This window comes from Triticum dicoccoides, chromosome 5B (genome assembly GCF_002162155.2).
Source record: "Triticum dicoccoides isolate Atlit2015 ecotype Zavitan chromosome 5B, WEW_v2.0, whole genome shotgun sequence".
NCBI lineage: Eukaryota > Viridiplantae > Streptophyta > Magnoliopsida > Poales > Poaceae > Triticum > Triticum dicoccoides.
The window spans coordinates 275829898-275846659 of record NC_041389.1 but is presented as its reverse complement, the minus strand read 5'-3'; the positions used below and the strand labels follow the sequence as shown (position 1 = coordinate 275846659).

At 51.0% G+C, this 16762-nt stretch overlaps 1 protein-coding gene across 1 annotated transcript; it reads left to right on the top strand.

Annotated features, from left to right (window-relative positions):
* The first annotated feature begins 942 nt into the window (after nucleotides 1–942).
* On the top strand, nucleotides 943–3407 carry LOC119308388 (cytochrome b5-like). Its single transcript, XM_037584513.1, has 3 exons — nucleotides 943–1263; nucleotides 2789–2855; nucleotides 2946–3407. Exons 1-3 carry the CDS (start codon nucleotides 1183–1185, stop codon nucleotides 3200–3202), a joined length of 405 nt encoding a protein of 134 aa, XP_037440410.1. The 5' UTR covers nucleotides 943–1182; the 3' UTR covers nucleotides 3203–3407.
* The last annotated feature ends 13355 nt before the right edge of the window (nucleotides 3408–16762 follow it).

The window sequence follows — 16762 nt, the reverse complement described above, 5'->3', positions numbered from 1 at the left end:
TCTGATACTTGCCATAATAGCTACATTTAAACACTTGTCACACCATAGATATAATGTATGTTGATTTTTTTCTGCAATAGTATTCTTGATACATTGCTCAACATGTTTCATCTTTCGGGCTATGGTCCTCCTCGAGTTTGTCCATTGGGATGGAGTCAGCGAAGCTCCTGGGTAGATTCCTATCGTATCCTTGAGACACCAAGGGTGTGAGGCGATTTGGACCGATTCAAGTGTTCAATGGTGATAAATGCGGCTTTGGGGCACTAGTCCTTAGGGGCACGTGCATGGAGACTTCCCGACTGTTATCAACAAGGTAAAGCCGACTCTGATAGATACACGTCAACAACGACGCGTCGGCGGCTCCTTCAGGGCGGTAATGCTCGTTTGATGGCACAAGGTCCTCAATGTAAAATTTATTATGTTTAGGGTGCTTTGTACTTCTGATAAACATTTATAATATAATAAATCTAGTTTCTTTAAGTAGAAAAATCTACTCCTCCCTCTCTTGGACTAGAGAAGCGAGTCCACACAAAAGAGTTTGGTTCAGCTGAGTATGTGCAAACCTGGCCAGATGGGCTAACATGACACTCCCCGAACTGGGTTATACAGGCCAGGCACGCTAACTACACGGACCGTGCCGGGCCAACATGCGTGATGTGTTCCCTGGCCCAAACACGTCATACAAGAAAACGGGCCGGCCCACCGGCACATTTAGCCCACCAGCCCGTCTAATTTTGGGCTGTTTTGGGCTTATTGTGCTGTTTTTTAGGCTAATACACAAAAAATAATCTGATCTTTTTAAAAGTAAACGGGCCGTGCTGTGCCGACACGCTGCACAGCCTCATGGCCCAGGCACGGCCCTAGGCGGGCCGCGTGCTGGTGCAGGCCCACCACGGGCCGGGCATGCGGGAACAACAAGAGGAAGAAACGCAATTCGGGTGGAGTTGGACTTGTGGTTGTTGCCGAGCGCTTCCTCTCGTCTCCTCGCGATTTTTCTTATAAAAAGGAGAGAAGCGCAATCGTATCCCCAGCCAGATTCACATCGCATCGCCACCCACCTTTACCTGCCGGATTCTTCTCAGGTAACAGCAACAGCAGCAGCAGCTTGAGGTCTTGCGGATCTGCGGCTGCGAATCCCAGTCTCGTATCAACTCAACCAGGCAGAGGAGAAGCAGGAGGAAGATGTCCAAGGCGGCGCTGACCCTGGAGGAGGTGTCCAAGCACAACACCAAGGACGACTGCTGGCTCATCATCGCCGGCAAGGTATACGCACACATCTTCTCCCCGCTGGCCCTCCTGATTGTTTCCTTGCGATTACTGTTACGCCAAGATTCAGTCTTTCTTTCTTTCTCTCGGAGGGTCGCGATACTGGTAGCTTGCAGCACAACATGCCCTAATCGATTTGCCAAAGCATTTGGCTAAGCAATTGATACATGTTACGTGCTGGCCTGGTACGATTAGAGTACATCCGCCGGCAGATCTGCCCAGTACCGTCGGACTATTACTTGAGTTATTGGTTATGTGTTGAAGAAGAATCAGTTTGGTTTAGTACATGTCGAGCGATTCCTGGGGTAAATATCCAGACAAGAGTTGGTACCTATTTGAATTGTGAATTGGTCTGAGAGATTACACACTCTGGTTTTACTTCCAGAATTTCCACCCCGTCGGAACCGATAAATTACTGAGTACCCCGCTTTATACAAGGTCGGAACACTTTTATCCAGACAAGAGTTGGTACCTCTTTGAACATAATTTTCTGATGGTAGTCAGAAGAAATTAGGCTTTCACCCTGCTTTTATATAAATAAAGCCAGAGTACGGATACAACCACAGTCCAGACCAGCACACAAGGTCAGAACCGATAAATTGCGTTTATATAGCCGTGCAACCTTCTTCTAGTTGATCCTGCTCGAGCTGGTAGGCAAAAAAGATTTGCCCGTTTGGTTGCCGTAGATTCACTAGTTAACCTTTTGCTATGTAAAAATAGTTGCATGTTTGGTTCTCGAGTGTTATGTTGCCCTTTCTAGGAAAAAACAAGAGGTTACTTACCAGTGATTAGATGATATTTTTGACAGTTTCAGTCTTTCAGACGAGAACTAAACTCTCAGGTCCCAGACCAATTGAGATTCATTCTTCATTCTCTATGACTATATTTTACCCCCGTAAGAATCGCATTTGTAAACTTTTTCCATTTCTCCATCTGAGTTCTGGACATAAATCTGAATCTTTTATCATGGTTTTTTTTTTTGAGGGGAAGTTTTTCTTTTTCATGTTTTATGCATCCAAAAAATCTGCCTTACAGTAACAACACTTAGGTCTTGGCTTAAGATATCATCTTACGGTGTGCCTTTACATATGAGGATGCAAAAGATTTTAAATTATGTTCATCATTACCCTTTATCCATGTGTACCAATGAAAAGCAAGTCTTTAACATTTATTTTAGCCCAAAAGAACTCATTTTATTTTTGTTTAAGCTTTGCGAACTGGTGTAGTTTAAGGTGAATTTTTCATGTTTATCTTTCTTCGGAACCTGAAAGTTCTCTATAAGCAGGCTTATATTTCATAAAGATAGATTTGATTAGCCTTTATTCACGTTGAAAGGGCTGCTTTCTTCTTGTACTTGTTATATATGGCAGGAGCAATGTGGCAATGCTCTTTAATTAACGCTGTTACTTTTATGTCAGTAGTGAGGCTTACAATGGTTATAAATTTTGTTTAGAGGAGAATGGTTATAAATTTTGTTCCTCCTTGAGAAAAACAATCACTGACACTGTGTTCTAATGTTCAGGTATACGATGTGACCAAGTTTTTGGAGGATCACCCTGGAGGTGATGATGTACTGTTGTCCTCGACTGGTAATGCCTTCTTGCGATGCCATGCTTGCAGAGGTTGTGAACTTGTGATTTAGCCTAATAATTTGCATTAACACGTGGGCCCTTTTACAGCCAAGGACGCAACCGATGACTTTGAGGATGTCGGTCACAGCACCACCGCCCGTGCGATGCTGGACGAGTACTATGTCGGCGACATGGACGCGACCACGATACCTGCCCGGACGAAGTACACTCTGCCGAAGCAACCACACTACAACCAAGACAAGACCCCCGAGTTCATCATCAAGATCCTCCAGTTCCTTGTTCCCCTGGCCATACTTGGTCTGGCTGTTGCCATTAGGATGTACACCAAGTCGGAATCGGCTTAACCGGTGGCGGCATTGTTCTCTGGGTTATGGGGAACAAATAGCTCTAAGGTGTTGGAATAAGTTAGTAGTTTGTCGCGTGATGTATCCATTCCGATGTACCGTGTGGTGAGTTGTTTGAATGTTGCAACGGTTTTGTCGTGAAACTGAAATTGATGGGACCAAGTTTTGTTGTGAAACTTAAATTGATGGGACTGAAATTGCTCTTTGGTGTTGGTGCATTGGTATGCATTCTCCTCGATGCCTTGGAAAATTAAGCACCGGTTCTATTTTCAACAAAAATTTAAGAACAGTCACGATGTTTTGGAAGAAAACATGTCTGGCGCTACAAGGCAAGGCATGTAGATGGGTGAGACGAGGCAAACACAGCCTGGCGCGCCACCGTCCTCAGCTTGACAAATTTTTTGGTGGGGATATTGTAAATATTTGATATCTTCAGTTGTAAATATCAGTGTTATGGAGATCACAGCTTGCTCGCAAGTATGTCTGATCTTTCCAACATCAGCATCATTGAAAGCGGAGTATAAACACATGGTACACTGAAGATAGCAAGGCTGTGGGATTCTATTGTTTGAAAACTCTGGTGCCTTCTGGATATATATCAAATAAGGGCGGTACAAATGTGCATGAGTTTAGGGAGTTTGGGCGTTTCAAAAGACTCTCGATAAAATCATACTAGATTGTTTGGAATGAGCAACTACATTCATAAGAGGGCCAAAAGCCAATACATATACATGTGTATGGTAAAGTGCAAGAGACCCTTATACAATGGGGATAAACCGAAAAAGGCTATACACATCTAACACCCCCCCTCAAACTCATGGTGGATCAACAACACTGAGTTTGGAGAGAAAAAAACTATGCTGCGTGCGAGTCTGAGCCTTTGTGAAGAAGTCCGCCAACTGTAACTCAGAGGGCACATAGTGAAGAGCGAGAGTCTGATCCTGCACAGCAGCACGCACAAAGTGGGCATCCACACCGATGTGCTTGGTGAGCTCATGCTTCACCAGGCCACGCGCAATACTGATAGTGCCAGTACTGTCTGACAATAAGGGAGTCGAGGTAGTAGCAGACACATCAAAATCCTCAAGTAGCCACCGTAACCAGATCACCTCAGCCGTCAGCATAGTCATGGCTCGCAACTCAGCCTCTGTACTCGAGCGAGAAACTGCAGTCTATTTCTTGGTCTTCCAGGCAATAAGAGAGCCATCAAGAAAGACACAATAAGCAGACATCGAGCGTCGATCAGAGGGATCACTAGCCCAGGTAGCATCTGAGTAGGCCTGGAGCTCAAGAGAGCTGGAGTGGGGAAAGAAAAGGCACTGAGAGATCGTGCCACGAAGATATCATAGAACACAGAGGAGATGACTATAGTGGACAGAGGTGGGGGCTGAAACGATCTGACTCAGAATGTGGACGGGATAGGAGATGTCAGGACGCGTAACAGCAAGATAGACAAGACTGCCAACAAGGTGATGATAGCGAGTGGGATTAGGGAGAGGGTCACCATCAGAGGCACGAAGCTGAACGTTGAGCTCCATGGGAGTCACAACTATGCGCTCATCACCGAGAGCAGCGCGAGCAAGAAGGTCCTGAATATATTTTTCTTGGGAGATGTAAAAGCCATCAGAGGTCGAGGAGATCTCAATCCCAAGAAAATAGCAAAGTGGACCAAGATCAGTCATGAGAAACTGGTCACGGAGACGAGCCTTAACAAAGGCAATGTAATTAGAGTCATCACCAGTGATGATCATGTCATCAACATAGAGAAGGAGAAGAGTCCGACCACGAGGAGACGTGTGAACAAACAACGTGGGATCATGGTCACTGGGCAAGAAACCAGCGGCGGTCACCACAGAGGCGAAGCGCTAAAACCAGGCACGAGGGGCCTGCTTGAGACCATATAGGGAGCGGCGAAGTCTACAGACCATACCATCAGGAGCATAGTACCCTGGTGGTGACTGCATATAAACCTCCTCACGCAACTCGCCATTGAGAGATGGACCACTGACGAACCGAAGCCACAGCAAGAAGAGTGCGGACAGTGGTCATGTGGGCCACAGGAGCGAATGTCTCATCATAATCGCGCCCCTGCTCCTGCTGAAAACAACGGGCCACAAGACGAGCTTTGTAGCACTCAAGAGAACCATCAGAGCGAGTCTTAAGTTTGTAGACCCACTTGTAGGTGATGGGACGGACACCGGAAGGGAGGGGAACCAGATCCCATGTGTCAGAGCGCTCAAGGGCAACAAGCTCTTCGGCCATCGCAAGCTGCCATTCAGGCTGAGTCATGGCAGTGCGATAGGAAGTGGGCTCAGTCATAATAGAGAGACCGTACTGATAAGGGGAGTAGCGATCAGGCGGGGGGCGAGGCCGAGCACGAAGATTGTGAACCGGGGGAGGCGTGAGAGGAGGTGCACCAGAGGTGGAAGGCTCGTCAGAGGAGACATCCTCAGTACAAGATCGATGAGTATAGTGAAGAGGAAACGGTGAGAGAGGGCGACGGACTGGAGAGGATGGGGGAGAGGTGGAGGAGGAGGATGGAGAAGACGGGGTCAGTGGTGAATGAGAAGGAAGGAGAGGTGCCGGAGGAAGAGGTGACACATGAGGCACATAGCAGGGTGTATCGGGAAGGGGAAGGATAGAAAGGTCGTCCACAGAGAAACTCGAGGAAGAAGAACATGGGTAGTAAGAACGAGACTCATCAAAAGTCACATCACGCAAGATGCACAAGCGACAACCCACTGGATCCCAACAACGATAGCCCTTGTGCTCATCACTGTAGCCAAGGAAAACACACTCAACCGACTGAGCAGTCAGTTTGCTGCGTTCTCGGGGGGCAAGAAGAACATAGCAGACGCATCCAAACATACGAAGAGCTGAGTAGTTAGGAGAGCGACCAGTGAGACACTCCATAGGAATGCCACCCTGCAGAGCAGTCGATGGCTGAATGTTGATGAGATAGGTGGATGCAGAAACAGCCTCAGCCCAAAAATGGGGTGGAAGGGAAGCAGCAATCATCAGCGCACGGGCCGTCTCAAGTAAATGATGATGCTTTCGCTCGGCAACGCCATTCTGAGCATGAGCACCAGGACAGGAGAACTAGGCAAGAGTACCCTGTTCCGCGAGAAAACCACGCAACAGCTGAGAGATATACTCTCCAGCGGAGTCAGCACGAAAAGTACGAATGGGCGTGGAAAACTGGGTGTGAACCATGGCAGCAAAACGTTTGTATATAGGGAGAACCTCGCTACGAGATTTCATGAAGTAGAACCAAGTGTAGCGAGAGAAATCATCAATAAACAAAACATAGTAGCGATGACCACCTTTCGAATCAAAGGGAGCAGGACCCCGGACATCAGAATGAACTAAGTCAAAAGGACGCTGAGATACAGACTCACTAGTAGGATAAGGTAACTGAGTCTGTTTGCCAAGTCTGCAACCATTACAATGTAAGGAGACATCTCCAGATACAGACCCTAAGAGGCCCTGACGAACTAAGGAAGACAAGCGAGAGCCACAGATGTGACCAAGTCGATGATGCCACTGCTGGAAGGACGCAGACGAAGAGGCGGTAAGAGCATGAGAGCTGGCAGAAGTGGTGGCAGCGGAAGGAACACAAAGCCAGTCAACCTCCCAAAGGCCATCTGACTCACGGCGCCGGGGGCCAGCACCAACCAAAGCTTGGTGCGATGATCCTGAATGGAGCAAGAGTCGGTATCAAGAATGACACGACAACCAGAATCAGTAAGTTGGGCAGCGGAAAAAAGATTCATGGTAAGGCGAGGAACATGTGAAACACTCGGAACAGAAAAAGATGGAGTGGAAAGAATACCACGACTAGCAACAGGAAGAGATGTGCCATCAACAGTAAGAACATTAACAGGCGAATCAAGAGGTCGGAGAGAAGACAACGCGGAAGAATCAAAAGACATATGAAAGGAAGCTCCAGAATCCAGAACCCACGAAGATGTACCTGACTGTGTAGATGCCTGTGATGGTGAGGAAGAGGATGCAGTCACAGCAGCAGCAGAGCCAGTCGACGAGGAGCCTGAGGAAGCAAGAAGACGCTTGAGGCGAACAATGTCCTGGTCGGTGAGTGACGGAGTCAAGAAAGACACAGGAGGCCCGCCGGAGGAGGAGCGCCTCTGGTCTCGCTTCTTCTGGCGACAATCAGACTCTGGGTGACCTGGCCGGGAGCAGTAACCACAGACGATGTCATGGCGCGACGTGCCCTTCTCAGCATAAGGAGCACGGCTCACCCCCCTGGAGGAGTAGGCAGGAGCGTCGGAGCAGTGAGGCGAGCAGACGACACAGGAGCCCGGGCAGCCAGAACTGACGGAACTAGAAGCAACCCAACAGAGCGAAGGCGGGTCTCCTCGGCACGAAGCTCAGCAAGTATCTCTGAGATAGGAACACGACCGCGAGCAAGCAAGTGAGCACGGCGAGGCTCAAACTCAGAGCGGAGATGAGCTAAGAACTCATGGACCCTCTGAAACTCCAAGTCAGACCTCATAGTCTGGCAACAACGACAAGTGCCACAAACAACTGTCCGCAGTGAGTCAAGCTGACGCCAGATGGCAGAGCACTGTGAGTAGAATTCATCAACAGACGAGTCACCCTGCTGAAGAGCGTGCTCCTGACGCACTACAGAGAGGTATAGAGCATCACCAGAGGGCTGATAGCGCTAACAAAGGTAGGACCACATCGGTGCAACAGTGCCGAGGCCCATGAACTCCGAGGCAAACTGAGGGAGGACACTCGTAGTGAGAACAGCAGCAGCATGAGCATCATCATTACACCACTGAGTGTAAGCAGACAGATCATCCCGGTAGACAGAAAGAGCATCGGAATATGCGGATACCTGCTGATCATAGGCATCAACTGCAGCGTCATCAAGAGCCTTGGCTGCATCCCTGTCAGCCTGAGAAGCCTCAGCAGCAAGCACCGGGGGCACTGGGGGAACAGGAGCAACCGGAGCAACAGGGCAGGGCGGACAGGGTACCTCGCCAGAGAGAACGCCCCACAACAGATGGCCGCGCATATGGATACACATGAAGCCCACAAACTCAGCATAGTTGGTGCCATCAAAAACCACTGAGCAGCGAGGAACAGCCACATAGCCTGAAGATGACATACTCAGATATCCTGTTTCTGCTCTCTTTTTTTGGATCCGAACTGAGTGCAGATTGAGAAGCCTGAACTAAGTCCGGAGCGAGAGGCCCGAACTGAGTCCGGAGCAAAAAGGCTGAACTAAGAGCAGACCGCTCGTCTCCGGGAGTCAACGGGCCGGCCGGACCGAGCCGAGGCGCTCGCTCGCGCACGGGCACACGAGGCGGGCAGAGCCAGCGGCTCGAGCAGCAGATCGAGCAGAGCTCTCGATGCGGGGCTGGATCGACCACAGCTAGCGCGAAGCGGCGGCCGGCCAGAGAAGGACGCGGCCCGGCGCGAGAAGAGGAGGCCCGGCCCGCCCGAGCTCAGCGGGATCTGGCGGCGGAGCACCCAATCCAGAAGAGCAGCGGCGCGGTAGAGCCCGCTCGAGCGGGAAGGAGCCCGCGCAAGCGGGGAGCGGCGCGGTAGGAGGCCGCTCGAGCGGGGAGGGGCGCAGCAGGAGCACGGGAGGAGATGCGCCAGGCGGGGCAGGAGCAGCCGCGACGTACAGGTGGCTGGGGGAGCGCCGGGAGTTGAGCAGGAGTGGCCGGAGACGAGGGATAGGGAGACCGGCGGCAGGGGAGCGAGGCACGGAGCTGCGAGCGTGCGGGAGCGGGAGAGGAACCTAAGCATCTGATACCATGTTAGGAATGAGCAACTACATTCAAAAGAGGGCCAAAGGCCAATGCATATACATGTGTATGGTAAAGTGCAAGAGACCCCTTATGCAATGGGGATAAACCGAAAAGGGCTATACACATCTAACATAGATGTGCACCAAATCAAAACTCGTTCAACTTCCTGCACAGGTGATTTCAGCTAAGTTGAGCAAGTTCTCAATTTTGTGCCAAATTGGCAATGCATTGGAATGACAGCCTATGTTGCTTAGAGCAAGTCTAGCAGACCCCGCAAAACGCGTTTGCAGTTCGTGCAAAACCGCTTTTACGGACCGGCGAGGGCTAGCACAGATGCAGACCCCCCAAACAGACCCGTAAAAAAGTATATTCACGGAATATGCTTTTTTACGAGTGGGCTATGCGGGTTTTGCTCTTTGCGCCGCTGCATCCCCGCAAATCATCAGCCCGCAAATCTCAAATCCAATATAATTCAACAATCGAAAACAAACTGAATTATTCAAATCAAACATAAAACAATAATCATCCGCATTACAAATAAGTATTCAAATCACCGTAGCAAACTTAAAATAATGCAATACAAAACTTGTCATGAATACAAATACAAATAAATAAAAAAATTAGTCACTGCCCAGCCCTTTGCCAATGGTGCTCAATGAGATCTTCCTGAAGTTGAAAATGTGTGTCCGCATTTTCAATCTCCCTGTATATCTGAAGAAAAGCTATAATGCGGTTTGGGTCTCTATCCGGTTTGACACGGCTACCCACATTATCGTAAAATAATTCTAAGTCCATTCCTCTCTCATCTTCAAGAATCATATTATGCAGGATAATGCAGCAAGTCATGATGTTCTTCAGGGTTTTCTTATCCCAAAAACGAGGAGGACCTCGGACAATGGCAAACCTAGATTGCAAAACACCGAATGCTCTTTCAATGTCTTTTCGGGCTGCCTCTTGCACCCTTGCAAATTCACATTTTTTTGTTTTGGGTTTTTTGATGCTCTTGACAAATGTGCACCAAGGAGGATATATACCATCTGCAAGATAGTACCCTTTGTGTATTCATGTCCATTGATAGTGTAGTTACAAGCAGGAGCATCACCACTAGCAAGCCTAGCAAACAAATGAGAGCGTTGCAATGCATTGATATCATTCAGTGTGCCGGGCATACCAAAAAAGCAATGCCAAATCCATAAATCCTCGGATGCTACGGCCTCTAGCACAATGTTGCATCACGAGACTTGCTACAATACATTCCTTGCCAAGCCTTGGGGCAATTTTTCCAATTCCTATGCGTACAATCAATGCTACCTAGCATCCCAGGCCAAGCTCTCCTCTCATTAGCTACCATCAATTTCTTTGTGTCATCTTCATTTGGTGCCCAAAGATAATCGGGAGCAAAGACACGGACAATCACTTTCGCAAATCTACGCACAGACTCAATTGTGCTATCTTCACCAATGCGAAGAAACTCATCGGTATAGTCAGCCGGAACGCCATATGCTATCACCCGCATAGCTGCGGAGATTTTTTGATATGCACTAAATCCCTTTAAGCCCGCGGCATTTCTTCTCTGAGTGAAATACCGGCAATTTGCCTCGCAAGCTTCAACAATTTTTACAAAAAGGGATCGGCGCATTCGGTACCTTCTGCGGAAGAGGTGTGCAGGATATGTAGGATTCTCAGAAAAATAATCTTGCATCAACATCTCGTTTCCAATATGGCGATTCCGCGGAATGCACAGACGCCCGACAGTAGATCCTCGCCTCCTCTTTCGGTACTCGTCTTCATGCTCCTACACGGCAAGCGCCATGACCAATGTTTGCTGCCGAAAGGTCGCAAGCATGGTCTCCACATCCGAGTCGTCCGAATCGGACGAATCGGATAGCAAGAACTTCTTGCACGGGGTCAACTCCATCTACACGCACGCACGTCGGCACGTCAATCTACTACACAGCTTGCGAAAATCACAAAAAAGGGACTAACCTGTGGCGAGTGATCCGAGGGCGGCGACGAGGGTGGTGCGCTCGGCGGTGGTCGATCCCAGCGGCGGCGGCGACTGGGGGCGGCTCTTCTCGTCGGATCCGGAGGGGTGGTGCAGCGGCTCGGTGCGGGAGGGTGTGGGGCGGCCCCGTGGAGCGATTCCGCCCGCAGATATGGCCGGAATCGCCGGCGGCGGGCGGGCGGCGGCGGAAGGAAGGAGGAAAAGAGCGCGGGCTGAAATGTCCCTCCTGCCAACTACTTCTCTGTGATACAGGCACAGCAGCCGCGAGGGGGAAACCCGGTTTTCTCGGGTTGGGGCCGGAAATGTGCCGCGCCCCCTAAAAATTTTTGCGGGCCGGGGCGGGATGCGGGGTCTGGTCGGGCAGACTTTCCGGCCCGTACCCGCATTTTGGTGGTTATTTTGCGGGTCGGGGTGGATGCGAGGTCTGCTAGAGTTGCTCTTAGATAAGCATCCTACACGACAACACCATTATTGCTGACACTGAAACGTCTAAGTACTGAAATTACATCATTTCGGAGCAGACATGATTAAAGTGTACTCAAGGTGTGGCCATCACACAAAGTTGTGGATTATACGAAGTCATACACATGATTGATGAAAAATCACAAGTTTAGACCAAGGTTTATTAACTAAATATAAAATGGATAAATTGTTGTGATTCAAATGCTGCGATAGTGATTTTAAAATTGTTTGCCCTCTCTAGATGTTTTATTCATTGCTGCACAGGATGTTTAACTCCTTCTCGTGTCTTCCTCGGCCATATAGACTTGCGGATACCCAAAGTAGGCGTCGAGGAAGCTCAACATCTCGCACCCTGCGGTGGATCGACCAGTTTAGTCCTTGTACTTCAGTGGCGCGACCGCATCGAGGCCACCCATCCCTCCAACCAAGCTCCCCGCCAAACACGAGGAAAGGGGGAGAAGGAGGAGCGGACGCATCCGGACCAGCAAACGGTGCCGCCAACAGGTGGCGCGACCGCATCGAGGCCACCTATCCCTCCTACCAAGCTCCCCTGCGGGCACCCCCATGTCGCCCCACCATGATAGCTGACACATATCTCCGCGAGGCCATCGGCAACCGCGCGCCCGCCGAGGATGGAGACCAAATTGACCCGCTGCTGCAGCCAAGGAAGCTCACCGGAGATGCCTCCTCGCGCCGTCCGCCGACGTCCGAACGCCAGACCAGGAAGGTTCCGACGTGGACTCGACCAACATGCCCAGCCAGCCACCACCACTGTGCCGCCATCCCCACCAGCCCGAGCCCGGGCAGGGGCGGCCGCCGCAGATCCTTGTCGCCCGGGACCCGCACCACCACTGCGCCAAGCCAGGAGCCGGCCCAGGCCACACCGAACCTCGCCACCGACGCCCTGCCTCATCACGACCGCCACCACACCAGATCCCCCTGCCGCCATGAACGCCCGCACCAGCCGCTCGCCACCCCCGCCGCTCCATGCACCATCACGCCCTCCAACGCCCAGCCCGTCTCGCTACCGCCACGCGCAGCGCCATCACCACGCAGCTGCGCCGTAGCGCCGCCTCGCCCTGGGACAGCGAGGCATCCCGATCCAGCCGCATTAGCCCGCGCCAAGGCCGCTGGGAGGGGGCGAGGAGGCCTCGCTGCCGCCGCCGCCGGCCAGGCTTGGCCCGGCCGCGCCCTCTGGCGCGACGAGGGAGGAGGAGGGGGCGGGAAAAGGTAGTTGGCGGCAGCACAGTAGGGTTCCTCCCCGTCGCCTCGCGGGAGCGGCGCAGGAGGGTGGGGAAGGTGTTTTCCGTCTGTTCACATCGCTATTTTATTTTTCATCAACAACAACAACAACAAAGCCTTTATTCACAAACAAGTTAGGGTAGCCTAGCCTATATTTTATTTTACTTTTCATCGCCTTATAAATTTGTTTGCATATGCATGCCATTGTTTACCTATCACTGAAAGTACCTTGCTGAAATTGACGTTTTAAATAGTTAGGTGGAATCAAGCTTGATTATGAAATCTTGGAAAGTACTCCGTATAGAACACCGTTCTTGCATGTTCAGAACTTACATGCAAACTCACACTAGGTGCCAGGTAAACTGATTCAATTTCACTTTGTTTATTGTTAAATATTTAGTTTTCACCAACTCATGTCTGTTACGGGGACATATTCAGTACTAAAATCTACTTGAGCTCACAATTACGTTATGTGTTAAGTAAAAAAAATCAATATTGACGACATACTAATATCGACATCACTTACCTTCCTATTTTTGAGTTGAACATATGGAGCTCTGCATCTACTCGCTGCTCAGCATCCCCAGCTACATACCGGCATCATCTACACATAATCTTTTTTTTTTCTTTTGAAACAAGCCATCTACACATAATCAAGCTCTCGCTGCTCAGTACCTTGCTGAATTGGCATGTTGTACGTTCATTTGGATCTCCTTTCGTTTTATTATTTATATGAACCAAACTATGCGAATTTCGTTCTCAAAAAAAAACTATGTGAATTTCTACCTCCGTAACTAAATATAAGACGTTTTTACAATTTAAGTTTGAACTACAGAAACGTCCTTGTGGGCTGTCAAATGCACGCGCTTGTGGCCATGCGATCCTCCCTCTTTGCCACCACATTATCTTTTGTTTTTCTGCTCATTCTCCTTCCGCACGCTCAGAAGAGATGTGCTCCCTCGCAAGCACCATCGGCATGGGATCCACCCTCCGCAGCACATGCATCCCCCTTGCTAACCCTCACTCGTAGCACGACAACGTTCGTTCTCTCGTAGCACCGGCTTTCACAACACCATCGCCTCTTGGTGTCGTTCGCAGCACGCCGTCGCAAACCCCCACAACACCGATGGTACGCTTTGCAGCTGCGATGGCGCAGCTTCCCTGTCAGCACACGTACCACCAAGGCGATCACCGGCTTCACCCCAAGGCGCGTCGACAGCAGGCCCAAGAGGATCGTGCAGCCCAACCGAAGATTTGTTGGGCCAGAATGGGCCCGCTGAGCCCGCTCGCCTAGCGGCTCGCTACTTAAGGCCACAGACGACAGAGAGACAGTCATCCAGAAGGATCAGGGCGGACTACGGCTTCTCTCCCTTCCCCACCTACCTTCCTTCTTCTTCCCCATGAACATCAAGGCTGGATTGTAATTCGAATTCGTGAAATATATTGTGAGCTTAGATCGATCCGGTACCTAACATCCTGGTATCAGAGACCAGAACCACTCTCTCTCCGAAGAATCCAAGCGCGGCAAGCCTTTGTTGCCGCCATGGATCCAGCGCTCAAGGAGTACCTCGACAAGCTCCATCAGGATGCCAAGGCCGACTCCGCCCACGTCCTCAAGCAGCTGCAGACGCAGTCCTCGCAGATCGACGATCTTCTTCACTGGAAGCCAGATCTCGAGGCGCGCTTCGCGAAGCTGGAGTCGACGGTCGCGGCGCTGCGAGCGACCGCACCGCTGAGTGCAGCGGCGATTCCCCAACATCTTCCTCCCCTGCTTCCATTACGGGGAGATCTCCACGGGCCCGACGACCGCGGTGACGTCGATCACACCGGAGGAGGGCCGTCCGTGACCCACGAGTCACTAGCGGCACCTCCGGTCACGGGTACGCCTTCCCTTCCGATCATTCCGGCCCCTGTCCCTCCCCTGTCCTCATCTATCCTGACCAATTTGGTCAACCACCATCCATGAATTTTCCGATGTTCATCGGTGAAAACCCGCAGCTCTAGAAAACGCTCTGCGAGCAATATTTCCAGATGTTCACGATCCACGACGCCTACCGTGTTCCCATGGCCATCTTGAATTTCTCTGGCCCCGCGGGCATCAGGCTGCAATCCGTCCAGAAGAAATTAACTGGACTGGATTGGGAGTCCTTCACTTCCCTCCTCTGCACCCGATTTGGCCGTGACAAACACCAAATGCTCATCCGCCAATTCTATGCTGTCAAACAAACTACCACAGTAGCAGATTTCATCGAGCGTTTCGAGACTTTGATGAATCACCTTATATCTTACTCTGAGTCCACTCACCCGTATTTTTTTCTGACTCGTTTTGTGGAGGGACTACGCCCGGATGTCCGTGCGGTGGTGCTCGTGCAACGCCCGCCGGACCTGGACACGACATGCTCGCTGGCCCTACTACAGGAGGAAGTGGCCGACGACGAGCACTCGTTCGAGCGCCTCTCCAGCGTTTCCCGAAGCCACGGCCACGCGGGGCGATCGACGACACCGTCCTTCTTTAGCCAACCTGCTACACCAACTTCGATCTCTGAAGATCGCTGCGGAACTGAAGCAGCCCACACGACACCTGAAGCCAGCAAGGTCGCCGCCCTTCGCGCATTTCTCCGCGCGAAGGGACTCTGCTTCAAGTGCGGCGAAAAGTGGGGCAAGGAACACACCTGTCCGCCCATGGTGCAAATGCACATCGTGGAGGAGCTGCTCGCCATGTTTCCCCAAGACAACGTGTAGTCAGAATCGCCACCAACATCACCGATATTTGACGAGGAGAACCTCTGTACACTATACCGTCAGGCTGAAGATGGCTCGTCAGATCCAGGGGTGTTGCAGCTGCACGCCTGGCTCCAAGGGCACGAGATCCTACTGCTCATCGACTCCGGTAGCTCTACGTCCTTCGTGGACAGCTCTCTGGCAGCGAAACTCTCCAGAGCCAAGCCACTGCCTCACCCATGCAGCGTGCGCGTCGCCAACGGCACCACCATCCCTTGCACCACCTACATTCCGGCGTGTCCGTGGACAACCCAGGGGCACGACTTCAGGACAGATTTCAAGATCCTCAAACTGGGCTCGTATGATGCAATTCTCGGGATGGACTGGTTAAGGCAGCATAGCCCTATGAACATCAACTGGATCGAGCAATTCTTGTTACAACTCCAGCCGGTCAATTGGCACTATCTGCCACTGCTTCAGATCAAACTCAATGCTCAGTGATATCTGCACCGGAACTCCTTAAGGCTTGCAAGCAAGGATCAATGGCGCACATCGTGCACCTCAGCGCTCTTGATGGCAACAGTACTACAGATTCGCCGATCCCTGTCGAGATCTTGCGCCTACTGGAACAGTTCGCCGATGTCTTCAAGGACCCATGGACCCTGCCTCCTCACCCCGATTGTGATCACCGCATTCCCCTGATGGCCGGCGCACAACCTGTCAACTCCAGACCGTACAAATACCAACCTGAACTGAAGACAGAGATCGAACACCAGGTTCAGGAAATGCTCGATGCAGGGATTATTCAGAAAAGCTCCAGCCCCTTCTCATCCCCAGGCCTACTAGTCAAGAAGAAGGACGGCACCTGGCGCTTGTGCGTTGATTACCGCCGTCTCAACTCCATGACTGTGGTCGCCAAGTTTCCAGTACCAATCATCGACGAACTGCTCGACGAACTGGCCAGTGCAAAATGGTTCTCGAAGCTCGACCTGCGTGCCGGATTTCATCAGATAAGAATGGAAGAAGGCGAAGAGTACAAAACGACATTTCAGATGCACTCCGGGTACTGGGAATACCGTGTCATGCCTTTCGGAGTAGCGGGAGGCCCGGCCTTCAATGGAGGCATGCACACCACTCTGTGCCCAGTCATGCGTAAATGTGTCATCTCATTCTTCGATGACATCCTCATCTTCAGCCAAACCTTGTCCGAGCACATCCAACACATCACGCGCGTGCTCCAGCTGCTTAGAGACGACCACTAACAAGTCAAGCAATCCAAGTGCTCCTTCGCGCAGCGTCAGATCGCCTACTTGGGCCATGTAATCGACGAACGTGGCGTCTCTAAAG

Bases quoted from the DNA above. Each gene is read 5' to 3' on its own strand.
- LOC119308388 (XM_037584513.1), top strand. From the start codon at position 1,183: ATGTCCAAGGCGGCGCTGACCCTGGAGGAGGTGTCCAAGCACAACACC. The intron at 1,264-2,788 runs GTATACGCACAC...TCTAATGTTCAG, and splicing joins GGCTCATCATCGCCGGCAAG to GTATACGATGTGACCAAGTT. The intron at 2,856-2,945 runs GTAATGCCTTCT...GCCCTTTTACAG, and splicing joins TGTACTGTTGTCCTCGACTG to CCAAGGACGCAACCGATGAC.